The sequence below is a fragment of the Cryptotermes secundus genome, unplaced genomic scaffold (genome assembly GCF_002891405.2).
Source record: "Cryptotermes secundus unplaced genomic scaffold, Csec_1.0 scaffold47, whole genome shotgun sequence".
NCBI lineage: Eukaryota > Metazoa > Arthropoda > Insecta > Blattodea > Kalotermitidae > Cryptotermes > Cryptotermes secundus.
Window position 1 is genome coordinate 1,087,805 of NW_019721002.1, and position 27,887 is coordinate 1,115,691.

The window sequence follows — 27,887 nt, forward strand, 5'->3', positions numbered from 1 at the left end:
GAAGGAAGAGCTAAAGTAACGGTGAAGTAACCCGTTTACTGAATTAAGCCCCGAACCATGAAGGTGTATGGGGGAGTTGAGGCGTAGCGCCATGCATTGTTGCATTAGATGGATGCGAGCGGGGAGCTTCACGTTCCGATCGTTTAACCCCCCCCGGGTGCCCTTTGGGTACGAGGCTAAGTGGGGCCCAGTGTTGGTCTGGACGCTATACAGAAGAGTAAAGCCCCCCTGCTATGGAGCCTGTCGCTGTACCGACACATGTCCCGGCTCGGGATACATGATTTACTGTGCACCCGCGTCATCAAGCAGTGACGTACATCATTACATCATCAGAAAGTTAACTAGATTCTACAGCCGAACCCCAACTTTTTTCTGTTTTCGTGGGGTGGGGTATGACTGGTCTAGTGTATCAGCCCCGGATGACAGATGAGTGTGGAGCAGTCGGTGGAATGAGAATTGGCAGGGGAAGCAGAATGACTCGGAGAAAACCTGGCACAATGCCACTTTGTCCACCACAAATCCCACATGACCTGGACTCGAACCCGGGTCTCCGCGGTGGGTAACCGGCGGCTTACCTGAGCTATGCCGTGGCCTAAACCCCAACTTGGGAGCATGGTGTGTTCTTTGAAATGTATTCGTAAGTTTAATTTATTTATTTTTCATAAGATGTGTTATTAAATTTGTTGATGTTAAATAAAATGTTCGCGAGAGCGGGGTCCTGTGTTCGTTAGTCTGTGCAGTGTTCATAAACGCGAGTTGTTCGGTTCTTGAGAGTGCGTGACTAGAGGCTGCGTGCTGTGAGTGTAACCTACCCGCAGAAATGCTACAGACTAACAGCGGGTTCGTTAATGAAAGGAACGTAGCGAGGTTGGGAATGCATTTAAATTTTCTGTCGTTTCGACTGGTTCCATCTCACAATTTGTGACTCAGCTTCCCTGCACGGATCAGGACGCCGGCGCGTTGACGGTCCGTTACCATGGCAACGCGACGCGATTCTCGGGAGAAGCAGTCAGTGTGAGCTCCAGGAGTAACCAGGGTCACAGTGTAGTGCGGGTTGCGGCGTTGAAGGTGCCCAGTTCCCTGCTTCGGAAAACAGTTGGGGGAAGCTCGCGTAAGATAAGGTGAAATGAAACATTTCAGCGTTTTCTGAAGAAGTTAAGAAACGCACGCAGAACCTGTGTTACTTTTCCGGATCGCGACTTCTAACGTTTGATGCTCTTTTATGGATGTGTAGCATAAAGCAGGTGGACTAGTTGACTTGGACCAGGGGGTCCTCGTGTTATTGCAGACCAGTGAGTGGTTTGTGTCTGCCTGGAAAATCAGACGGCTATGGAGCTACTTCGCTTCGTACAAAATGTTTGGCTAATTCTCACGTTCTGATGAACATATGTCAAGTTACGCTTTCTGAGACGCCCCGCAGGGCGTCGTGTAGTTTGCGTCGTTCTTATTGCAGTTGATCAGAATTTGCAGAAACTCTGCAATTTTAAAATTCAGTGGAAATTCTTTCAGCAGTTCCCGAAATATTGCTTTGTGACAGACAGACAGGCCGAAATTGACGCACGGAATTTGGAAACTTTCTTTGCGAATGCACCAGAAAGGGCCCATCACGTGACTTACCCTCACCTGTTCTTGTTTCGTGAATGTTTGTCATTTAATCAATCTTGTCGAAATGTTAAAGCTACCGGGATTTAAAGTTGAAGCTATCCCTGTAACAGGTGGTAGAGGCCCATAGGGCCGTGGAACGTCGAGGGTTCCACGTTTTCTAGACAATCAGCTCACAACCTTACGCGCCGGCCGCCCTTTAGCCCCCAGGAAGATTCCTGGTACTCATTTCTGTTAGAGGCTGAGTCGATCCTAGGGCCATAGTGCGGCTGGAAGGATTAGGTCAACTGAAAAATCCAGTGACTTAATCGGGAATCGAATCCGTGACCTTCCGGCTTGTAGCATAGTGCCTCAACCAAGTACCCTACCGCGTGCCCCACCAACATTTAAAACACAATATATATATATATAGTAAAGGATAGCAGCGGCACGCACACAGAGAGACTACACAGGATAACACCTATACAGTGTGGAAACAAGAACTAGCCCGCTGCAGCACTTTAAACATAGGGCGAATAACCCTAACAATTTTAAAAATTTTAAAATTTAGGAAAGAATTTTAAAGGTTTTTAAAATTAGAACTAAAGATTTTATTATAGTGCTATTACAACAGAGTCAAAATTAACGTGTGTAAGATAAAATAATCTACAAACCAGACAGTTATCAACGAAGTAGAAGTTGATAATAACAAGGAAAGTGTTTTTATATGTTAAATTTTGAGCTTGGTGCAGTGTGACAGCGACGTGAGTGTTATACACCTGATGATGGCCGTCTGAGGCCGAAACATGTAGTGTAGGGGAACAAGATCAAAGACACAAAATATATTGTTTGCACTTGAGACGGAGTTTTTATCATTATATCATTTATCGTATGGAGTGCAACAGGATGCTTAAATATAATAATATTGTTTGAATGTACTTCTGACCTCAGTAGCTCAGTCGGTAAAGCTACGGGCCGGTCGGTCAGGGCCCGATTTGTGGCAGTGCAATATTATTCTCATCACAGCGTCCAGACCGGCTCTTGGGCCCACCGAGCCTCTATCCAGAGGTCACTGGGGGCCCTTTCTCCTGGGGAAAAGGTGCTGGGGCGTGAAGCTAACCACTCACCACCCTTTAGTGCCGAAGTCAAGAATTGTGGAGCTATACCTCCACTGCCCCGTACGCCTTCTTGGTGTGGTGCTTAATTAATTAAGCACAGGGACAACTTTACCTTTTACTTCGGACTTCAGAAGGGGAATGACGTGGCGCTTAGACACAGGGAACGGTGGTGTACGGGCGTGAGGTCCCCTTGGGAACTGAACTGTGGATTTTTCAATTACGGTGGAAGAGCTTCTCTAAGAGCCAGTAGACATTTGCGAAGCGTTCCGCTCGCCTTTGATGTATAAATAGCTGAGTGTTCTTACCCAGCGAGAGCCTTGCGCAGTGCGTAACATTCACTTTCGTTCCCCTGGGAGGTGGAGAACCTGTCACACGTGTCTATACTTCGTTCGGGATGTCTATGGTGCGCATGTAGACGGCACAGCGTGTCCAGAGCGCAGTTCACAACGCGGTAAGAACTGCGAGTCTCCTCTGTGTTTCAGTGAAAAGTGATATCGTGTGTATCGCGCGGAGAGCATTTCCTCGACCTGTAAGCCAGTAGGAAGTTAACACGTCGGAGTTTTGTTTACATTGCGTACACATTCCGAACAGAGTATAACTCCTGTAATTTCACTGTCTTAGTATTTTATACAGCCGCCTCTGTGGTCTAGTTGTCACAGTTCCTGGCTACAGATACAGAGGTTCCGGGTTCGATTCGCTGTGCTACCAGATTTTATAAGTAGTGGGCCTGGAACGGGGTCCACTCAGCCTCGTGAGGATGATTGAGGAGCTACTTGAATTTGAAAGTAGCGGCTCCGGTCTAGAAGATCGAAATTAACGGTGTTAGGATTCGTTGCGCTGATCACATGACACACTCTACCCGCAAAAGCACAAGCGGGCGTCGTTCGGTCGGTATAGTTCGCTTGCGGACTAAAGAAAGGAGTTTTTTTTTTTTTTGTTAATAACGGTAGAGCTATCCCTGTAACAGGTCATGGAGGCCCATAGGGTTGTGAGACTTCGAGGCTCCCACATTTTCTAGACAGTCGGCTCACAGATGGCGGTGAGGTTGTAAGCCTTACGCGCCGGCCGGCCTTTACCCCTAAGAAGATTCCTGGTACTTATTTCTGTTGGAGGCTGAGACGAACCCAGGACCACAGTGCTACTGGAAGGGTTAAGTCAATTGAAAAATCTATTGACCTCATCAGGAATCGAACCCACGACCTTCCGGCTTGTAGTACAGTGCCTCAACCAGTGACGCTGCTGAGTGTCCGCTTGAACGGTCCAAATGAATAGTTTAATAACACTGCTTCTGCCACTGATAATGAAATTACTTGGGAACACAATGCCGACTGGAAATATGATATGCTTACCAAATTTAATCAATGTATCTCAAGGGAAGGGGCTGATTTGGAGGCGTAGGTGTGGGTGGGACATATCAAAAGCGCCAAGCACGTTGCAGCCCCGGTAATCATCCCGGTCAGCTGATTGTTTTGAGGCGCTCGGTTTGTTTGTGAACGTGTACACAAGGGCAGGTTATGTTGCACGCTGCGAGTGAACGGAAGACGGAGCTGGGTTATTTCAGTGTGGGTTGCCATGGTAACGGGTACCATGTGTACGCCTCGTTAAATTTAATTTCTCACGACTGAATTAGCTCCAGAGATCCACATGAGGGACCTTAGTGAGAATATTGTTAATCGCATGTTACTACCAGTACTACTGCTACTAGTGGGGTACGCGCAGTTGTTGAGTCACTATGCTACAAGCCGGAAGGTTGCGGGTTCGATTCCCGATGAGGTCATTAGATTTTTTCAATTTACCTAATCCTTCCAGCCTCACTATGGCCCTGGGGTCAACTCAGCCTCTAACAGAAATGACTACCAGGAATATTCTTTGTTTTAAAGGGCGGCCGGCGCCTAGGGCTGACAACCTCACCGCCATCTGTGAGCCATCTAGAAAATGTGGGAGCCTCGACGTCTCACAACCCTGTGGGCCTCCACAGCCTGTTAGAGGGATAGCTGTACTTATTTTGTTTACCATTACTACTACCACCACTGCTCACCACCACTGCTACCGTTGCCACTCTGAGCTGCTGCTCATGACGTCACTCGAGCTCTGTAAGCTGAGTGGTCCGTTCGTCTGTCGTGTACGATGAACACTTCGCTGTCACCAATCCACCGTCTTATTCAACCCTTTATATCCCCCATATTTGAAACAGTGTCTTCAAATCGCTTTAAGGATCTGTCAGCCGTTGAAATGTCGGTAGGTTGACTTAGAACATTTTGTCTTTCACCATACCGAATTATTTTTGAGACATGCTGTAGTGTGATATCCGTTGCAAATTCAGCGGAAGTCGTACCATTTACTCCATATTTCCTCCATATTCCTTTATCAGTTTTACATGTTATCGACTGTTGCATCGAGGCCGACATTTCAACGCCATCTCCCACGAATATCACGCACAGACAGTTCTAAATTGTCTCTCTTGTATAATAAACATATCCACAATAAAATATCCATACTCACATAATAGACGCGATACACAGAAATAAAATTCCTCTCGTTTGGTGCTTTATAATTTACATACATGGAACAGGTTAGTGACCAGCAGCGGATAGAGTTGCACGGCTCCCAGAGTTCTGAGTCGTGAGTCTCGTGGGATCTGAATCAAGAATGACTGCTAGCGAGGGTCAGCAGAAATGTAACCTTCCCAACAATTCGTTGCATTAGTTTCTATATGTAAGGATTAGTGCGTTGACGACGCCGCCCCCGCGGAACACAGGTTGCCCCGGTTGATCTATGCTGTGCATAGTTTCAGACGCCCCTGCGAGGTCAGTGGTACACTCTGTTGCCAAGACATGCCACGGCCCTTGCACGCGAACTCAATTATTCACTCTAAACTTCGAAATATCGACGTTTCGCTGTGTCTGTCTGAAGCACGTTGAGTGCAGGCTCACGGTAAGGAGTGCGTGACTTCAGAGAGGGTTCTGGTTGCAGTGGGACTGTAGTGAGTTTGTAACGATGTTGTGAGGGTCCACGTCACCGCCAGACGTGCCTGAGGAAGACAGGAGGTGAAGTGGACACAGACTGCAGACAGCCGCTCCATGAAGTTCTACACCAACTTGAGCAAGGTACAGTAGATGTGTTGTCACGTGACGACGCCTTGTCATTCGGCGCTGTAGGCCTATAAAAAGAGACAAAGCTATCCCTGTAACAGTCCGTGGAGGCCCATAGCGTTGTGAGACATCGAGGCTCCCACATTTTCTCTAGAAAATCGGCTTACAAATGTCAGTGAGGTTGTCAGCCTTACGCTCCGGCCGTCTTTTACCCCTAGGAAGATTCCTGGTACTCATTTCTGTTAGAGGCTGAGTCGATCCCAGGGCCATAGCGCAGCTGGAAGGATTAGGTAAATTGAAAATTCCAATGGCCTCACCGGGTTTTGAACCCGCGACATTGGAATCATTGTTAAGCAAAACCGAAGTAAATTAAAGTGTTGTACATCTGCGGAATTGTTCTTTTCCGTGGGTTATTTTACGACTGTCAGTAACGTCGAATGGTACGGTGATTATGAATTAGAAAGGGGTTGAAACGAAGAGGTATTATCGGAATATTTTGCTGGAGGAAATTAGTAAACCCATGGAAAACCCACTTAACGATGTCCGGTGTCTCGGCCGAGACTCAAACCCAACACCTTCCGAGCGTATACGTCTGTGGAGCGTTAGCGCCGTACCAACCAGATCGGCAAGAATTCTATTCTACATTTTAGTTAGAGGCAGTAAGTTTTCTCCGAAGGGTTAGAACTTATTTACCAGAAAACACGGCGTCACATCCAAGAACACCGTCATCTTAATATTTCGTGCCTTTAGAACCTCAAATCACGCAAAATGTGACTCTTGCAAAATGGCGTATTTTTTTTTTAACTTATGTAAGGGCGCCTCATTTGCGTATCTGTCTATGCTCGCAGAGGAAGGCGAGATAGGAGAAGATCTAGAAGTAGATAGCGAGGCCAGTTTATTTTCTGAACCTCTGAACGGACATGAAGGAAGAGCAACGGGTTTGATTTCTTTTAGCAGAATCCATCTTGAGAAGCTGATGGTTGTACCCAGCATTTTGTGGAGCCTGGATGTTCATTATCTTGCTCACAAGAGCAGTCCACTGGTCCCTGTTTTAGTCCAAATGAACACAGTCCAAGCGCTTAGGTCCATCTAATAGTCTCTTTCCTTCACTTTTTCTTCATCAAAACCCTTTGCCTTTATTTTCTCTCCCATGCTTGCTACATACCCAGCTAATCTCATCCTTACTTGAGCATCCGAATGGTACTTGGAGAAGAGTACAAGTTAAGCTCCTCATGCAGTTTTCTTCAGGCACCCATTTCCCTTAGGTCAAAATACTCCCAGCAGCACCCCGTTTTCAAAGATCCCCTGCTCGTGTTCTTCCCTTGATGTGTGAGTAATGTAGCGTGTATAGCCGTTGCTATGCAACGATCGTGAGACGAGCAGTTGTATCAGGTCCGTTTCTGGGCAAAGGCTATGTAAACACGTTCCCGTAGCAACGGTTACTCTTCCAACTGGAAAAAACGGGGTGTTGTCCACGCGGTCCGCGCCGAGGGGTTATAAAGAAGAGAACTGGGGCGACCAGTTCAGTCGAGCTCTGCAAGAGAGTCCGAGAAGAGATGTCACTGTAGTTCAGTTGAGAATTGAGTTCTGCGTGAGAGGCTGTGAAGATGGAACCTGAGCGCATGAAGCTGAAGAATCTCCACTGTTAGAAATCGTTGCCAGGAAACGGCTACTGAAGAGACAGGGTAGAAAAGGCTTGGTGGGTGCTGTGGTGATTTCTGAATTGTGGAGATTACTGGTAGCACTGTAATTACTTGTAGTTCCGACTCGTGTGTGTATAAGTGGTCAATAAATCCATTCACCAATCCATACCCCGTCTATTGTCACCCCTCAGTCATGACAGTAATAATAAAATTTATAGTTTCGTATGTTTTAATTCTGATTTCTTCAGAGGTCGTACGATTTCCTATGGGCCTGGACTCTCTGGGGTGGAAACTTTATACTCTCTGAAACAGGTCAGATGTTTTTGTCTCCAGACAGTTGTAACGATGGCTTGGTCAGCTTTGGTAACTTGTTTTAAAAGCAGAAAACTGTTTGAAAGGTTTAGTCACAGGCGTAGCACCTGCCGCTTTGTGTACCGATTTCAAAGCCGTTTCCTCGAACAGGGTTGTTCAGCCGTTAAGACTGACCTAGTCAAGGCGGGGGTTTTGAACAGAGCGCTTTTGCTCTGTCTGTAGGTCCGTTGTTCAGCAGCGGCGTGCTTCGTATACAGTTTGAATTATACTGCAGAGAAGACAAGGCCCGCCCGGGTGTACTGTGCAAGCTGAAAACATTGATACGATTATCTGTGATACCCAGAAGCTCGAATGTTCCCATAAAGAAGGAATAGAATAACAAGTTCGGCCAGTTTTGCCCACCACTTGCCTCGCCTTCCAGTCGTTGGAGGATAGTAAGTATGAAAGGCAAACGAGTACGAAAGACGAGAAGGAAATAAGGGAAAATAAATTAATAGAGGGAGGAACTGAGGAAATACTATGGCAAAAGGAAAGAAGATGTCACGTATTAGAGTGGCACTCGACCGGGTTTTGGATTGCATATTGGATTTATTGGCTACTTCCGGATTGTAACTACAAGTAAATATAATAGTCTCACAGAACTACACACTCCAAATATCACTAACTATAGCACACATAAAGTCTTATCTGTCTTCACTAGACTTGTCCTGGTAACGGATTTTAACACTGTTCGTTTACGTTCTTGCCGTCTAGCGCACGTCGCACAACTGAACAACGCTGTAAACTTGTCTCTGTGGTAACATATTGGCGCGGACCACGTAGAAAACAGAGGTCTTCTGTTGTAGTTCAACTGTTTCTGCAGAGGCGTGTGTACCGCACCGTTACGTAGCAACGGGCGGAGCACGGACCACAAAAAATAACACCGCTTCCAACAGTTCCTCTGTTGTTGCGTGTTGATTCGTTTCCATGGGAACCTGTTTGTTTGCACCCAGGCAATTGGCGATGAGGGACCGGCGTTAACATCGGACACCACTGCTTGGAGGTGATGCGTCGCTGGTACGAGTCATCTCGGGGGGAGGATTTATGTTTCAACTTCACCGGACAACGGACGTGTTTTACGACTTCAGAAATTCCTCGCAATAAATTAATACCAGTAATGGTTAAAGCCGGTCAAGGTAGCCGAGCGGTCCAAGGCATGAACTGCCTCGCTCGTTTGGAAGCCAGGGTCGTAGGTTCGAATCCCACACAAGGCATCGATGTTTAGTGTGTGTATGCGTTTATTCTGTTTGTGTTGTCCTGTGTTTAGATAGAGGCCTTGCGACGAGCTGATCACCCGTCCAAGGAGTCCTACCGTCTGTAAAATGATCATGAAGCTGCGAAATCAGCCCTATGCTCCACAGTGGGAGCGAGAGAGAGAGAGAGAAATGGCTGAACTGATGCGAAATTAGAAACGGACCGTATCATTACGCCTCGCCGCTTCTGCGAATTAAGTAACTCATTGTTCAGAGTATAAACGGCGAAGTAAAAATAAATACGTTTACCATCAAAGCGAATCATTGTGGCTCGTCGTGTGGCGCATGATCGTGTGTTTTCCCGTCAATGCGCCCCTTGACACAGTCAAACCTTTACCATCTGAGTTGCGTATCCCTACGCATCCACACTTCAGCCGACGCCCCCCAAGCAGGAGGCCGGGGTTACAGGCTAATAGGCCCGACAGGTGACAGTGGCCTTTATTCGGCTGTAAACGTTAAACATGAAACCTCCGATATGAAACATAAGGTCCGTTTCAGAGCCGGACGCCTGTCTCTGTCATATTTACACGCTGATTGTGACATTTCCATATGCGATTAGCCGAAGTGCTTAAGCAGATTCAGTTAGCTGTCCCCCGATCACATCTGCATACATTACCTACCAGTCCGGTTGCACCATCACGCGTTACCTACAGACCTCAGTTTTGAGCGCTTGTGGCACTGATCGGCGCTTGCGTGTTGGAGTCTTGTCTCCGTATTGTGTCGCACCATCTGCACACGCTTTAATCGGCGCCTGTGTATTGGAGTGTTATGTCTCCGTATTGTGTCGCACCATCTCCACACGCTTTAAACCGCGCCTGCGTGTTGGAGTGTTATGTCTCCGTATTGTGTCGCACCATCTCCACACGCTTTAAACCGCGCCTGCGTGTTGGAGTGTTATGTCTCCGTATTGTGTCGCACCATCTCCACACGCTTTAAACGCGCCTGCGTGTTGGAGTGTTATGTCTCCGTATTGTGGCGCACAATCTCCACACGCTTTAAATGGCGCCTGCGTGTTGGAGTGTTATGTCTCCGTATTGTGGCGCACCATCTCCATTCGCTCCCAGAGGTGGAAATGTAGGATTTCAGAACGTGTTTTGTTCCAACTCACGTTTAAATTGCAGTTGATTCCCAGTTTCCCGAAACTTGATGCCCATAAACATAGCACACTCCAGCACTCAGGTGACGAAATTCGTGGCGTTTCTTTGCGTAATTTTGGGGGCTCCAATTTGGGTTACAGTTCTGCTATAAAGAAAGAAAAATAGATTTATTGTGTATGTTGCCCCCCCCCCCACCGTTCTCACTTTTGAATCCACTGATAGATTTTCACGAATCTTTCACCACACAGTGGTGGAGTACTGGGTAGTGGAGGTGTAGCTCCACGCATTCTCAGTCTACAGTAGATGGATGTGAGCGGTCGGTTTCAAGTCCCGATCACGGGATGTATAGTGTGAAATAACTGTATGATTGTGAATAATGAATTGGAGGGAAGTGGTCGTGACCAACTTTTAGGTATTTGAAGTGAATGAGAAAAACGGTGTTTGCCATTTTGCCGAGAGAGTTTAGAACAGGAAACGTTCCGAATACAAGTCAGGAGAGTTACTACCTCATTCAACTGTGACGCCGCAAAGACTGACATTTCGGATGGGATTTCTGCCTCTATTCTCATGTTAGAAGAGTCTTGTTGTGATTTTCCTTTCAGAGATATCTCTCGAAATGAAATCCTAAATTCCACTAGAGGTGAGCAGACATTTTGGGGCCGGCGGTGGGAGTGTGGGAACGCGTGAACTTGCGAACTGCGCTGCGCTGCGCTGCTGGGGACACGGAAAGTGCTGAAATCAAGATGTAGCTGAGAACGCCTGCAGAATTGGGAGGCGGGCGGCCCCTTATCTCTATGCCAAGTGCCGACAGGTTCATAAATAACCCGTACAGCCTTGTAGAAGTATTCAGCGGCTGCCGGAGCATTGTTCCTGATCTTGCATGTACGGGACTTGACTGCACCCTAGAATTACCGAGTGGGGAACTTTCCTTCCCTTTCCCGGGAAAGTTGGCACAGGCGGTAACGCTCTGCTTTTGTAGTCGAGAGATACTCGGTTCGAACCCCGGCTGGAACACCGGCTATTCAGACCGAGGGTTTTCTTTGTTTTTGTCAGTCCCTCCAGGAAAATGCCGAGGTAATACCTAGATTAAGGCTCCACCGCTTCCTTTCACACCGTATGTATATATACGGGTATGAATATGATGTAACGGTGAGATGAAAACTCTTATATTACACACTTTCGAATTACCATAGCAATCGTTAAAACGTTTCATGAAAGTCAGTACGTAGTAGGTCACGAACGAGCGAGCGGTGTTTTGTTTCAGTGTACCGTGTCTATTCTATGAATATCGGTAATATTGTCAAGTGATAGGTGACTATAGACAGTGTTGCAACTACACACTATGCTACAAGCAAGAAGGTCACGGGTTCGATGCTCAATGACGTCAGTGGTTTTTTCAGTTGACCTAATCCTTCCAACCGCATTATGGCCCTGAGGTCGACTCAGCTCTAAGAGAAATGAGTACCAGGAATCTTCCTGGGGTTAAACGGCGGCCGGCGTGTAAGGTTCACAACCTCACCGCCACCTGTGAGCCGATTGTCTAGAGAAAATATGGGAACCTCGACGTCTCACAGCCCTACGGGCCTCCACAGCCTGCTACAGGGATAGCTTTACCATTTACACACTTGACCCATCGCTGCAGATTCCTGAGTATGCCTGTTGAAAGGCCTGTATCCTCGCTGGCTGGCGTCTGTCTCGCAACTAACTCGGCATTGCTACGCAACGGCTTACAGAATTCGGGTGGTTCGCCTCCGTCTGCGCCAGGGGCGCCTCTCTAGACCCAGACTGACCTAGTAACGGGCGTCTGTCCTGATGAAACTGTTCCCGCTTTCAGCGGACATGCGTACGTGTAGCACAGTATATAAAGGAGACGGTTTGCGATTGATCATTTGTGCGTGCTGTTCGTGGGAAACGGCGTTAGACGTGCAGGACTGGGAAGTTATGTGACGGGTTACCACCGCTACACAGTGTAGCACATAAGCCGGCGGGCCGCCCCAACATCGATTTTATATACGTGCTGCCCCACCCCCGTACCGGGGTGATATGTCTCTGGTTCGCGGTGTGTTCGCCCAGAGTTCCTGGCTCTGGGTTCGATGGTGAAACCTGAAGTGCGCACACAATTTCGGTGGCAGCTACTCATCAGTGGGGGCCACGCGGCAGCGTAGTTGGTTGAGGGGCTATGCTACAAACCGGAAGGTCGCGGGTTCAAGTCCTTATGAGGTCATTGGATTTTTCAGTTTACCTAATCCTTCCAGCCGCACTATGGCCCTGGGGTCGACTCAGCCTCTAACAGAAATGAGTACCAGGAATCTTCCTGGGGCGATAAAGGGCGGCCGGTGTGTAAGGCTGACAACCTTACCGCCATCTATGAGCCGGTTGTCTAGAAAATGTGGAAGCCTCGACGTCTCAACCCTATGGGCCTCCACGGCCTGTTATAGGGATACCTTTACTTTACTATTCATCAGTATGTAGCGTTGAGATCAGTGGTTCTCAAAGTGTGGTCTGCGGGCCCCAAGGTTTCCGCGTGTGGGTACAGTCGCGGTTTCTTAGAGTTTGCGGAAACGCGTCGTAAGATGTCCGGTGTCGCCCCCCCCAATCCCCTCGTACCTGCCTCTGTGCATAAGCTTGTTTTGCGGGTGAAGTGAAGCGGGCGATATGTGTCCCACTTCCCAGTTAAACATAGCGGTTCATGACGACGGCACTCAACAGAGGGGTCGATTAATTTGGACATTATCCTTTGTACTCTCTGCTGTGTTGTTTGGGCCCAACAGCATAGGATGTTTACCACTGGAGTCCAGTCTCCGAAACGTCTCAAAATTAGGGTGATGGGTAATTTCCAGATTTTTCTTTATTTTATTGTCATTTCAACTGTGTCACCCCTGCTTAGTGCTCTGTCACCCCTGGTTAGTGCTCTGTCACCCCTACTTAGTGCTCTGTCACCCTCGCTTAGTGCTATCACCCCTGCTTAGTGCCCTCACCCCAACTTGGTGCTCTGTCTCCCTCGCTTAGTGCTATCACCCCTGGTTAGTGCTCTGTCACCCTCGCTTAGTGCTATCACCCCAACTTAGTGCTCTGTCTCCCCCGCTTAATGCTGTTACTCCAGGTTAGTGCTGTATAATTTGTCGTATCCGCTGTGCCCTACAGAACGAGTGCTCCTCGCTGTTCCTCCTGCCCCTCTTACCTCCCTCCTGTTCGCTGAGACTCTGGTCCCGTTGTTCCTTGCGCGACTTGGCCGTCTCCCTGCAGAAGGAAGCAGGATAGTCCTGTGGGAGCGGAGGAAGTTTTCACAGTAGAGCACGTGATGTCCGTCCGTCAGTCGGCGCGGAAACCCGATCGTAAAGGTCGGGGTGCCGTTTGCGTCCAGCGTGGACACGTCGTCTTGCCATCTGTCTGTCTGTCTGTCTGTCACGGTGAGTACGCCGAGAGCGTCGCTGTCCACCCGTCCGTGGGATCGATAAGATGGACGCATGAATGAGCTGCAGGAACGCAGAGGAGTGAGACGGGGCGGGGCAGATGCCACATTTAGTGAACAAGAAAAGTTCATCGCTTGGAACGTTATTTGTGTCATAACAGGAAGTGTGGGCTGTTTAACGACGTAAGTTGGCAGTGACATTTCCATGGGCCCAGTAGGTGTCTTCATGGGCAGTACAGACCTGGGTGGCTCAAGTGATAACGCTTCTGACTTGTATTGGGGGGAAGGGGTCACTGGTTCGAGTCTCAGTAGTGACACCGACTGTCTTAGTGAGTTTCTTTTTGGGAAGAACACATTGTGGGTACCCCAAATTACGTCACGACGGCTTTCCCTCACGTTCAGCCTGATGCACTATTCGTTGAATCAAGCAGTCATTCGACGCCGTGTCAACCGAGTTATTTCGTCCGAGATACGAACCAGGTTGCTTTAGTGTTAATGCTCTGCATTTTGTCTGAAAGCACTCGGTTCGAAATCTCGGCAGGTTATCCGCTGCTCTAACGATTTTATGTGCGGATGTCAGGAAGATAAATTCAAACTGACCATGTATCCGCCTCCTTCAAAATCCTTACCAAATAACCCATTTGCTATCATCATCGGATCTTATTTGACGATATGCATCCCCAGCAATTGAAATGTCATCGTTAAATAGCGTAAAATGTGCCCGTAAGATGTAGACCTAACTTACGCAGTTTTTTGTTAGTACCCACAAAAATATATAAAAGGCAGAAGCTTGTTATGGCCCTAATATAAGGTTTGAGGTTTTCACGGCGGTGATTATGAAGAATGCCGTCTTCTGGGATGTGGCTCCGTGTAGATCTACTGTAAACCGACGTTTCGGAGTAGCGTATCCTGCTCACGCTGTTCCTCGCTCGCGGATTTTTGTACCCTGAAGATGGAGGCGATACGCTCCTCCGAAACGTCTGTTTACATTAGATCTACATGGCGTTAAATCCCAGAATACGGCATTTTTCCTTAATGTATTTTAGAAGTCAGGGATGGTTTTAGTTACGAACGGGAACAGAAGAAGGCAGCAACAAACGTCAATGTGCAGTGTCAGCGTTTGCCAGAAGAAGTTCGTAGCGTACCTCTAGATAGCAGCACCGCGTAATGCCTGTTATTGTACCAAGTTCGGTCAGTACGTCGGTATAAGTGCGAGTAAAGCTATCCCTGTAAAAAGCCATGAAGGCCCACAGGGTTGTAAGACGTCGAGGCTCCCACATTATAGACAATCAGCTCACAGATGGCGGTAAGGTTGTCAACCTTACGCGCCGGCCGCGTTTTACTCCCCAGGAAAATTATTTAATTAATTCCTGGTACTCATTTCTGTTAGAGGCTGAGTCGACCCCAGGACCATAGTGCGGCTGGAAGGATTAGGTCAATTGAAAAAATCCAGTGACCTCATCGGGACTTGAACCCGCGAACTTCCGGCTTGTAGCATAGCCCCTCAACCAACTACGGTACCGCGTGCCCCATATATTCGGAAGTTCAGTTTTTATCTTGCAGTGTGATTTCTTTGAGATGGAGACTGAACCAGTGGGATAATGCAGCTTAGATAAGTTCTTCCAGCCCCGTTGCGCGGGAGAGGCAGTGAGACCCGGCGCTCAGATCCCGCGGATGAAGTTCTTGTCTGTTGCCAGCTTCCCCCTCCTTTTATCTGTCTCCCGGGAGCGAAGCGGCCCGTTTTAACTGCAGTCATATGTTCCGGTTTCTTCATCGCCCCATTTTACGACTTTTCGTGTACTGTGACCCCTGAGGGACCCGGAACCGGAACCATTACCGTAGCTACAAGACAATAAAACGTTCAGGCGAAGAACAGCAAGCCGCCCACGTCACCTGACATCGTAACGGTCCGAGTGCTGACATCGATACTTATCGTTTCGCGAGCAGCTCGGTCTAGAGGACGCGTATTCGGCGCGTGCTTGGTTCGAATCCTGGCCACGACACAGGTTGTACTGATTGAGGGTGTTTCGTGGTTTTATTTAGTCCCAAAGCGGCCTCCGTAGTCTAGAGGTAACGTTCCCACCTCATGACTCGTGGTACGCGGGTTCAAACCCGGCGGAGGTCGTGGAATTTTTAAGGGCGGAAAAATTCAGGGAACAAGTCCTCCGGGAGGGACTTTAAGCCGTGGGTCCCGTGTCGTAGCTTTACGGCACGTAAAAGAACCTCATATCTCCAAAGGAGGTCACTGAGCCAAATTCTAGGACATTTCCCGCCCAACAGTAGTCTCTAATGTCTCTGATAGATGGGGGAAGCATTATAGATACCGCCAAGCCAGTAGAGGGCGAACTCGCTGGCTCGGTCGGGACTGATTGTAAGCACCAGTATCGGTAGGGTATAGAGACTGGTAGAATATCATAGAGGGAAGCACAATAGATCAAACTGGTCGCGGTGCATGGGGAAACCCACCCTCTCCAATAACTAACTAACTAGTCCCTTCCAAACGCCGCGCCATAGCTCAAGCGGTTAGTCCCTGGCTTCCCACCGCGGCGGCCCGGGTTAGATCTAGGGTCTGGTCAAGTGGGATTTGTGGTGGACAAAGTGGCGCTGGGGCAGGTTTTCTCCGAGTACTTCGGTTTCCCCTGCCAATCTTCATTCCACCAGTTGCTCCACAATCACCCTCAACTATCATCTGGGGCTGGTACAATAGGCCAGAAGTGGCCGCAGCACAAGGGACTTAGTCCCACACCCTAGCAATAAAGAAAAAGGCCCTTCCAAGCAGATCCTGGGATTGTGTCTCGATTAGACCGCGACCGCTTCCTTCCAGATCCTTTCTAATTCATCAGCAGTCACGTGATCCGAAACTCAAAGCAGTCACCAGTTGCCACGAGTCTCTACCGAATTCCTGGCTGTGTATTGATTTGTTTTGAGAGATCTTGAGGTTCTCACAGCGATGACGCCGTCTAGATTGGTAGTTAGTTGCAGACGTTTCCAAAGAACCTGCCCTCTGTCGGAGGATTTTTGTTATTTGTTTGACGACGCTACTGTTATCTCGGATGATAAGGACTGGTGAATAATGACTGTGAAGGGGTTTAGAAGTAAGTGATACGGTCCCGGCCCCTGCCTGGAGGAACTGAGGAAAATCAGTACATTCTTAGACAGGATATCCGCTGTCGCAGAGCTGCAGAGAGTTGCCGCTATACCAGGTCGGTGACGACCTACTAGATTACCCGGCCGCCGGAGCCCATGCCGCTGCTGCCACGTGTAGGAGCTCCTGTGAAGGGAAATGTGTCAGGGCTCCAGTGTGGAGACGGTGCCCAGAATGTGTGCAGTATAATGATGTGCTGTACTGAATTTGAGCACGGATATAGCTGTCAGTAACAGCCTGAATGTACTTTTTGTGTTTCAGGGAGGGGAACGTATCGTCTGGGAGTACCACCACGTGACCCTGACGCGAGTTCCTGGGTACGGGTTCGGGATTGCCGTCAGTGGCGGCAGAGACAACCCGCACTTCACCAGTGGCGATCCTGCGATTGCCATATCGGACGTGCTGAAGGCGGGGCCGGCGGAGGGCAAGCTCCAGTAGGTAGCTCTCAGTGTGCGCCCGCATTTATGGTGTCATGCCTGTGTTGGGTCGGGCCCTGCTGACAGATTTTTATGAAACTTGGTATGAGCAGCTGCTCTCAGTAATATCATCAGTGTGGCTATGTGAAATTATGAGAGGCAGCAGTCATGAAGACGTGTGGAGAGTTATAAATCCTCGAATTCTTAACCCCGGCATTAATGGAGGTTAGACTCACGCTTCTTCTGTTTTGCCCTCGGGGGAAACACGTTTAGTTTCGTAGCGCTGCTGAACAGACTAAGCTCTATAAACCTAACTTTCAGAACAAACAAAAAAATCAAACTTCGTGGCCTATAGTCCGCAGGCGAACCACACCGACCGAGCAACCGCCGCTTTTCAGCGAAGCCAGTGCCAACTTATGCGGATAGAGGGCATCACGTGGTCAGCGCAACGGATCCCCATGGCCGCCAGTCCCGGTTTTCCAGACCGGCATTTTCAGGACAACGCGCAAAATTCCTTCCATTTCTATCGATCGTGCTGTATTTTCATCTCAGCAGAAATGGTGTGCCACTCGCGTCTCCCATCTTGGGCCTCTTTTCTGTAGAAGAACAGTTCCTTAAGTCTGAAATACTAAGCACATAAATCACACACACAACATCCAGCTGTAAAGCTCTAAATGGAACATTCGACTGCACTTCCTCAGACCAGAATGGTGGAAACAACACGTAACACCTTCGGGCAGCCGGAAACATATGGAGTGGTGACATCTGTGGTTTGGCCGTGTAACTGTTACATCTGTTCCCGTGTGCATTTGTTGTTTCCATCGTTGCAACCCGACTGGAATGGTGCAAACAGCATACACACACCACAGGGGGACAGATGTAACAGTAAGTAAAAAAAGGTAAAGATATCCCTGTAACGGGCCGTGGTGGCCCATAGGGTTGTGAGATGTTGAGGCTCCCACATTTTCTAGACAATCGGCTCATAGATGGCGGTAAGGTTGTTAGCCTTACGTCCCGGCCACCCTTTACCCCCAAGAAGATTCCAAGATTATTCCTGGTACTCATTTCTGTTAGAGGCTGAGTCGACCCCAACGCCACAGTGCGGCTGGAAGGATTAGGTCAATTGAAAATAATCCAGGGACCTCATCGGGATTCGATGCCGCGACCTTCCGGCTTGTAGCATAGTGCCTCAACCAACTACGCTACCGCGTGCCCCGTAACAGTAGAAAACAAAACATCGCTCCTTGAGATGCTGCTGTTTGTTGCAAAACAGATGACGGCATTTACATACTTGGGCACGAAAATGTTATTCTCCCTCTCAAATATCCAGGTGTAAATTAGCATCTCGTTAGTAATTAAGTTACTATTTTTGGCACCATTTCCGCGCCCCCAGCAACTTTTTAAGATTTGTGTTCAGATTAATGTCGCGCTTCCTCTCGGAAAGATGACGTCATAAATGTATGCGCAAAACTTGCCGTACACACTCGACTTCGGAAAGATGACGTCATAAATGTATGCGCAAAACTTGCCGTACACACTCGACTTCGCAGCGACAACTCAATAAACTATACGCGGTTTAAGGAGCCGAACAGGAATGCCGATCAATAGATCGGGGGTGGGGGCTTGTCGTGGAGGGGAAGTGCCCTGTGTTTCGCGATATTGCGATCCCTCTGCCCCCGCTCAATTTGCTCAGTCTGCTCTGTGTATAACAGCTGACTGTCGTGGAGCACGGGGAGTCACCACGTCACAGTTATCAAGAGGCCGGCCGGCAACAGGCAGCCCCCCGTGGTTTACATAGGCCGAAACACTGGAGTAGCAGCACAATATACGTTGCGCGAGAAACACTTCAATCCTTTTAAGCAGCGGCTTCTAAACTTTATTTATTGGCGCCCCTTCAGCTTAGCAAAGGTTTCATCGTTCCCCCCTCCCCCCCCCAAATAAACTTAATTTTGTATCTGCAGAGAACCGCCCTTTCACTTAAACGCTTTTTAATTGAATACATTGTAGGATTTAATCGGTATTTATCAAATTTTATAAAGTCATAAAATTAAACACATGATCTTGGGCATTTTGAGAATTGTAATAGAAATAGTTTTACTGTATAATATATTTAACAGATATATATGGACAAATACCGTCTTAAGTGCAACAATTTTATTGTAGTTTTTACTTCTTTTTCCTCCTCCACATATTGTCCATATATATTGTGTGAGTGTAACAGGATGCTGAAATATAATATATTTAACAGAATATCCCTCGCCCCAGTAAGCAACAGATCACTCCCACCCCCCAGGGGAGCCAGGCCCCACGCTTTAGAAATGGGTCACCTGACACGTGGGACCGCAGTCCCGTCGAGTAGCCCAGCGTTAACCCCGCAGTAGGACTGCAGATGTGACTTGCGACTCTGCAAGAAGTGCTGCCGACCCGCGCTGGGAGCCACGCTTTCTGCAGACTAGCGGGGCGCCAGCACTCGGAATCCTCTGTTGTTTCTCAGAAGGGCCAATAGATGAAGGATTTATCTCGGGGAGTATTGTGTGTGGACACAGTAGGTCAAGGAACAGCACAGGTCAGGAGAATGTGAATTGAAGCAGCCCCAAAACAGTTCCATTCTCAATTGATATACATGTGATCAAATCGCGGGTTGGAATCCCGATGTCCATTCTCAATTGATATACATGTGATCAAATCGCGGGTTGGAATCCCGATGTCATTCGATTTTTCAATTGACCTAAACCTTCCAGCTGCACTATGGCCCAGTGGTCGACTCAGCCTCTAACAGAAATGATTGCCAGGAATCTTCCTCGTAAATTGCGGTCGGCACATAAGGCTGACAGCCTCACTGCCATCTGTGGGCCGATTTTCTACAGAAAATGTGGGAGCCTCGACGTCTCGGAGCCCTATGGGCCTCCACCACACCCACATACGCCTGCTTAACCTTATGAATGAATAAGTAAAAAACTGCGAACTCTAATTCCAGTCTTACACGTATTTCCTTAGTTTACAGTCACGTAAGGAGAATTTAAATGTTACCGTGTGAAACTGGTGGGAGTAGTAGAGTTGATGGAAGCCTGACAGTCTGCGTTGTTATTCTGTTTGTGCTCCGTATTTGGGACGTATTCTGTAAGATTTGGGGCTTTCACGGCAATGGCTATGAAGAACACCGTCTTCTGGGATGTGGCGCCGTGTAGATATTGTATAAACCGACGTTTCGGGGGAACGTATCGCCTCCATTTTAAGGGCATAAAAATCCGGGAGCGAGGAGCCAGCGTGAGCAGGTGGCTGCAGTATACCCTGAAGATGGAGGCGATACGTTCCTGCGAAACGTCGGTTCACACAAGATATGCACGGCGCCACATTCCAGAAGACGGCATTCTTTAGGAGGTTTCTGTTCAGATCCCTAGTATTATTGCTTCATAAATACATGAAGAAAGTAAACCTCTGGAATTGAAGCGCGTCGTTTAATGATCACAGAACCAATCTGATACAAGGGTTTTCTGTGTAATGTTTTTATTTCCAGTTTTCGTATTCTTTTTGTGTTTCTGCGAATCTACTTGAAGTGTGAATTCATCTACACACTTCCAAAGAGATGGGAAACTCAACAGTAAAGAAGCAAGAAGCGTGACGTCACAGGGGAACTCCCTTCAAGCAGTTTCTGTGGACAGCACAGCGCTCCATTGTTCAGCCATTGTCCATACATCATGAAGATCCCAGCCCCATTTGGGGGAGGGGGAGGTTTAATTTAAAAGCACTTCACTGCAGATCCCTGCGAGGCGAGAAAGCTCATTAAATTTAATTACGCGAAGATCATTTATGGCTTGGAACAGTCATTCGCAGGCAGCGCCACACGAGGGTCCGCGGCGAAATCTTCAATTATTTTCCCTCGTAACTTTCGTGGTAGTTCTAATTACTACATCAGCCGTGTCAAACTTGCGGCCCCCGTAGCCAAAAAGTGCGGCCCCTCAACTTTTAGAGCTAATTGATATTAAAATCAATATTAAAATTTTAGCAGAAATATTTTTTGTAAAGACAATTTTCCAACAGACCAGAAGACAAGAAGTGTCACGCAGACATAAATTAGCAGACTGCAGGAAATTCAATGTTTTGCTATTTCTAACGTAATTTCTTGTGTAAGCTCTCTTTTTACATGTTGAAAAGCTGTTTGATACTTATGAAAAATGGCATTCTCTTGCTTTTTAAAACTGTAAGGTATGTGACTTTAGGTAATTAATTATATTGAAATTATTCCTAAATAATAAATAGAATTAAATTTCCTTGTATCAAAATCTAATGTATATTTCCATTTCGAAGTGCGGCCCTGGACTATTATTTATAGGGCTGAGGTGGCCCTCTGTACAAGATGAGTTTGACATGCCAGTACTACGTCATGGCGCTGCGTTGCGCAAGAATGGGAACAGAATCATCAGAAGGCGGTGTGTGGGTAGCAGATATTGGAGGGAGGAGGTTGAGTGCTTGCGGAATGTGACTGCATTGGACCAAACGAGGGTAGCAAAGAAAAGTTTTGAAAGTAAGCCAGAAGATATGAATTGTGCGAAGGTTCAGAGCGAGATGGTCAGAAGATGTAGAGGATGATTTACGAGAACTGAAAGGCTAGTTAAAAGACAACAATGTGCGTGTCTCCGTAAAGAGGCAGTGTTCCGAGAGGCAAAGTCAGTGCACCAAACTGTGTGAACAATGATTATCGCGCCTTATTCGTAGGTTCCGGGTTCGTATCTTGATCTGGAGAGCGGCTTTTCTGATTCACGTTTTTGTAATCTCTCTCTTTTTTCTGTTCTTCCTTTTGCTTATATTTTGGGCATTATCCATCCCCGTTTTCTTAACCGCGGTGTTTCCGAAACCGGTTCTGTTTCTTATTCCCGGGTGACAGGATAGAGCAGATCAGAGCCTGAGACTCTGAATTCCTTAGTGATCTTGTCACCTGAAGAAGGAAACAGAACTGGTTTCCGGAACATTTGTGGCCTGAAAAGGAACTGTGGCAATGGACTGTGTCCAAAATGTCAGTCAGAAGTAGAATTTTGTTATGTTCACTTCAGCCCTTGGCCAGTGCTGGCGTAGGGCATATTTTGAAATAGCCCACAGCCACTTCTGTCCTCACCAGTTCTACTTAACGGCCATCCTGCCATTTGACTGCGTACTTTGATCAGGCAACCTTAAATACAGGCAGGATTCATCATTTGGTCACGAAATGGTAACGGTAATCTTTGAATTCCCGATCATAGTGGCCGCGAGGTCAAAGACATGAAATGTTTCCGATCGCTCTAACTCTGGGATCGTGGGTTCGAATGGCACTCAGGACATAGATTCCTAAATTAAAATGTCTTATGTGTTACTTGTAAAGAAAATTTATGTTTGGATGCCATTTCATATTTTATCCTATCTATCACTATAAGGAGCCGGGATAGCGCAGTCGGTATAGCGACTGGCTGTGGGCTGGACGTGAGGAGCCGGGATAGCCCAGTCGGTATAGCGACTGGCTATGGGCTGGACGTGAGGAGCCGGGATAGCGCAGTCGGTATAGCGACTGGCTATGGGCTGGACGTGAGGAGCCGGGATAGCGCAGTCAGTATAGCGACTGCGCTATGGGCTGGACGTGAGGAGCCGGGATAGCCCAGCCAGTATAGCGACAGACTACGGGCTGGACGTGAGGAGCCGGGATAGCACAGCCAGTATAGCGACTGGCTACGGGCTGGACGTGAGGAGCCGGGATAGCGCAGTCAGTATAGCGACTGGCTACGGGCTGGACATGAGGAGCCGGGATAACGCAGTAGTATAGCGACTAGCTGTGGGCTGGACGTGAGGAGCCGGGATAGCGCAGTCGGTATAGCGACTGGCTATGGGCTGGACGTTGAAGGGGTCGGAGTTTCGAGTCCCGGTAGAGTCAAGAATTTTCTGTTCTCTACGTTGTCCAGACCGGCCCTGGGGCCCACCCAGCCTCCTATCCAATGGGTACTGAGGGTTCTTTCCCCGGGGGTAAAGCGACCTAGCGTCAAGCTGACCATACACTTCCAACTAGTGCTGAGGTCAAGAAAATATGGATCTATACATCCACACCCACATACGCCTTCATGGCATAGTGCTTAATTAGTTAAGCACAGGAACAACTTTACCTTTATCACTGCCTTAAAACTAAAAGCCCAATTTATGCTCTCTGCATGGGTGCTGGCAGGAAGGGGGAAGCAGGCATCTGCCCCCTCCCTTATTTTTGTAGAAAATCAAAATTTGAAAAATTAGTGTAGCTAATATTGATATAAAATTTTGGAAACATTTTTAAAATTGTTCTTCTAGTATGAATACTCGAGGGCGAGCAGATGGAACTGCTTGAATATTAAGTTGTTAGAGCCCACTTTATTTCAACCCGTGGTTCACTTCTGTCACTCACTCGTGGGGCTGAGCCCTTCTTGAGAAGCCGCCAATTGTGCAGCTACTCAAGAGCTTCCCAGCATTTTATGGAACCCAGAAGTTCATTACCGTGTTTAAAAGAATACTCCACTGATCCCTATCCTGAGCCAGATCAATCCAATCCATCCCATCGTAGAGTAATGTATTCGTCTGTTACTTTCAGGGTAAACTGTCACGTGTTTGCTACTGGTGTGAGGTTTGTTGCAGGCACGTGAATGCAATAGATCTATCACCTAAGTGTCAGTGGACATGTTGTAGTGGTCTGATATGGTGGGTATGTGTCATGACACGCCAGTGAAGGGGGTTGCGTTTGTTTGCAGAGTGAATGATCGGATAATCAGTGCCAATGGAGTGTCACTTGAGAACGTGGAGTACGCAACAGCTGTGCAGGTGTTGCGAGACAGTGGCAACACCGTGTTGCTTGTGGTGCGGCGGAGAGTCGTGTTACCAGCGTGCCCTGAACCCCAGACCCTCAAATTGAGTCTTACAAAGAGCAAGAAGAAAGACGGTAAGACCTCCATTTTTACACGTATTACGTCTTCTCCTGAAGATTACTGTTTCCTGGGATGTAACACCGTGTAATCTGCTAGATACTTGCCAATGTTTCGGAGGAATATTTTGCCTCCATTTTCAGGTAACAGGAGTATTCTTACTCTTCCACCTTGAAGATGGAAGCAGCAGATCCCTCCAAAACAAAGAAACTTTACCAGACTCCACAGTGCTACATCCCAGGAGACAGTAACCAACTTTGGATCTGTACATCTATCCACTGTAAACCTTTCAAACCTAAGGATCATAGACTGATAAGTGTTATTTAAAAACTAATTTCCTTCCTCACAGAAAACATACTGTAACCCCCTCACCAAAGCAAATTGGTTGTTGCTTTTTATTGTAAGAATTTTACAAAGCACAGATACACTCTGTGGTTTAAATGTTGAGCTGTTTAATCTTACAGTGTTGGAGGGGGTACATACAGTAACCACAGTGCTTTAGGATAGTAATGTGCACTAATTGAGAGGTAATATAAAAATTTCTACTACCCTTGCATTAGAAATAACTGTTTGTATGTGATTAGGATATATATTAGGATGCTGACGTGACAGAATTAATTTTCTCAAAACTTGGTATATTTTCTTTTGGATTTTTTTCTTTTTTTGTCATTTCTTTGCTCCTTTCTTGATTTGTAGTACATACTGTTCTGGGTCATCCCATATGTCTTGCCCTTAAATTTTAATTTTGATGCCTTTTTTGGAATTTTAGTTCTGTCCATTTTTTATGTGGCCAAACTGTTTTAATTGTATGTCTTCCAACTCTGCTTCCATGCTCTTGTATCCTGAAGGTGTAGGTTACAGATTCCTCTGAAACTAACAGAATCTGCCTGAACTGACGCTAATGTACATGTGTGCTGTGCAGACTTTGGTTTGGTGCTGGGCTGCAAGATCTATGTGCGGGAGGTGGCAACAAACAGAGCCACTCTGGATGGGGTTGGAGGCAAGGACAGTGGAGGGACGCTGCAGGAGGGGGACATTCTGCTCAAGATCAACAACCACACTACAGAGGGACTCAGCCTCAAAGAGGCCCGTAAACTCATCGAGGCTAGCAAGGAGAAGTTGAACCTGGTGATAAGAAGAGAACACAAACCTGGCAACAATGTGGAGTCAACAGCTCTGCCCAAAGGTTAGCAGCAGTGTCAGTTGAATGCTCATCAGTTAATGTTTTGTCTCATTTAACAATTCGTTTTAGTCATTCAAAGTCAATGATCTATGTGGCTCCATGAAAATGAGTCGTTCTTGAGAAGCTAGTATTTACATAGCTGCTCTAGAAATTTTCAGCATTTTATGGAACACAAGAGTTCATTACCATGTTCATAAGAGCCCACTACTGGTCTCTATCCTGAACCAAATCCACTCCACATCATCCCACTCTGTTTCTCTATGTTTAATTTTAATATTATCTTAGAGCTCTCTTTCTTACACATTTTCTGTACTAAAGCTTTTTTTGCCGTCTTGGTGTCAAATGATGTGCATTTTAACATTTTCCTCAGTTTAGTATCCAAATCCACTGTTCCTCAAAGGAGCCTTAAATAGGAGTTACACCATGTGCAGCTCTGAGCAGGTGAGAAATGAATACAGAACATTTTCCAGAAAACCCTGAAGGAAGGAGACCACTAGGGAGACTCAGCTGGCTCATGATAGGGTCTAGTGACATAAAAAAGTAAAGTGACATAAAAGTAAAAAAAGTAAAGGTATCCCTGTAACAGGCCGTGGAGGCCCGTAGGGTTGTGAGATGTTGAGGTTCCCACATTTTCTAGACAGTCGGCTCATAGATGGCGGTGAGGTTGTCAGCCTTATGTGCCAGCCGCCCTTTACCCCCAAGAACATTCCAAGAATATCCTGGTACCCATTTCTGTTAGAGGCTGAGTTGACCCCAGGGTCATAGTACGGCTGGAAGGATTAGGTCAGTTGAAAAAAATCCATTGACCTTATCGGGACTTGAACCCGCGACCTTCTGGCTTGTAGCATAGTGCCTCAACAAACTAAGCTACCACATGCCCCTGTCTAGTAACATTCTCCTGATATAGGGTAAAGAACTTTTGGGTTCTGTAAACTGGTTGAGACCATCCTGCCTCCTGTCCGCTTGGTACTGGGATCTTATTCCCTGGGAAGCACAGAACCTCAGTTAGGCCATGACCTCTTCCAGATACTTTGAGTTTGTCATTCATCTACGTTCCTGCCATTCACTACTGCCTGACTGTGTGTTGTGAAATGAACCACACACACACAAAAATTGCATTATATGTATATTGCACGTATATGTGCAGATTCACATGGGAACTACCTGGATGGTTTGAGCGGGCCCAATTACTCATCCCAGAACCTGTACGTGCAACCGCCGACACGGAGTGGCCATCCAACACACCAGCACAATCTGGTGGAGGATAAGAGTAACCTAGTCCCACGGGGCCGGTCACGAGGCCCACTCCTTGAAGTGTCTCTCAGTCAGTTGGACCGCCCAGCCACGCCCGTTGGCCTTCCTCATCACCATGCTCACTCACACTCACACTCACGTTCACGTAGTGGACTGGATGATGCAGCTCCTTCCTTGGGTCCACCAGACCCTCTGGGAAGCCCGCCGAGGCCTCCGCCCCCTCGGCCAGAAGGTGAGTGTGACCTCTCAGTGATCACAGTGTTTGGACACAGGAGCATTTGGGGAATTCTTTGTATGGCAGATAAAATTTTGGAAGTCTGAAATAGTCTTCATAAAGTATGGATTGTTCTGGAATAGTGCTTCCTTGCTGAAACATCTCAGATTTGCATCCTGAAAAATATTTTCCCGTTTTACAGTTTATGCCCTGTCTTCCTTGTTACTTACTTCTGAGAATCTCAAATTTTCTGATCTTCTCCAAATATCACTTACCTTTGTTTGTTGTATGTTCTGAAATAGCTGGTTGAAAAAGATTAACAGTGTAGAATAAAAATGGATATGTTTGAGTCCTGTGCTCAGGATTTATGTACTAAATCTTACAGAAAGTCACTTCACACATGTGTGTCCCAAAAGTGACACAGTGACAGGTATTTTTGTACAGAACCATAATGAAGGGTTTTGTTGGTTAGGGAAGTGCCTTCAGATGAAATACTGTACCTTACAGTCACTTCATCTTTTCATATGCCCCAGAAAGTTCTTTGTCCTGCAAATGGAACAAGATTCTGCTCAACTGAATTACCTTTGTCCCTCAAATGGAACAAGATTCTACTCAACCTAATTACAGTGTTCATATCAAGGGGTGCACGAAAGTGAAAAGTGGCCTGCATATTATCACTGTTGTGAGATAAATACTTGCTGCTATATTGACCACATACTTCATAGTATGATGTAAATACAGCCTGTGTTGGGGTTAATGTTACTATCAGTAGTAGAGTGTGTGTAGGGTTAGGGATAATTTGGATCTCATTATGTTTCAGACTATTACAGCAGCAGTGGCAGCAGAAGGCAGCTGTATGAGGAGGACCCTTTGCTCCAGCGCTCCAAGCAACCCATGTGAGTAGCTCACAGGCTGTCCTACATGAATATTTCCCTTTCCTCTCCCAGCCCCCTGTGCCACCCCAAAGGAGGAATGGTTTCTCCAACACAAGCACATATGTATTTTCCCTTAGGTACTGCCTGGTCTCAGAAATGTATGTTTTCTGGACATTTATTTATCTCTACAGTATTATTACAAAACCGTGAAAACGACAGATTCGTAACAAATAAACCAATATTACTGTATTAATATTCATTTATTATGTACACTTGTTACATGTTTCGATCCAGCTGGATCATTATGAGGCAATTTTCATGAAATGTACTAATTGTTATTAAAAT

The 27,887-nt window shown here is 47.1% G+C and overlaps 1 protein-coding gene across 12 annotated transcripts in view; it reads left to right on the forward strand.

The window, feature by feature from the left end:
- The window catches only part of LOC111874546 (tight junction protein ZO-1), a 118,051-nt gene that overhangs the window by 55,785 nt on the left and 34,379 nt on the right, over positions 1 to 27,887 (forward strand). For 10 of the 12 annotated variants that reach the window (XM_023870191.2, XM_023870148.2, XM_033755260.1 and 7 more), the window contains 5 exons: positions 16,954 to 17,126; positions 23,846 to 24,033; positions 24,939 to 25,202; positions 26,347 to 26,685; positions 27,488 to 27,563. In XM_023870191.2, coding sequence (XP_023725959.1) covers positions 16,954 to 17,126; positions 23,846 to 24,033; positions 24,939 to 25,202; positions 26,347 to 26,685; positions 27,488 to 27,563 — 1,040 coding nt within the window. Of the gene's footprint in view, positions 1 to 1,055; positions 1,122 to 5,487; positions 5,807 to 16,953; positions 17,127 to 23,845; positions 24,034 to 24,938; positions 25,203 to 26,346; positions 26,686 to 27,487; positions 27,564 to 27,887 lie in introns of those variants that run through there. The other 2 variants (XM_023870183.2, XM_033755268.1) reach the window with 2 other exon arrangements.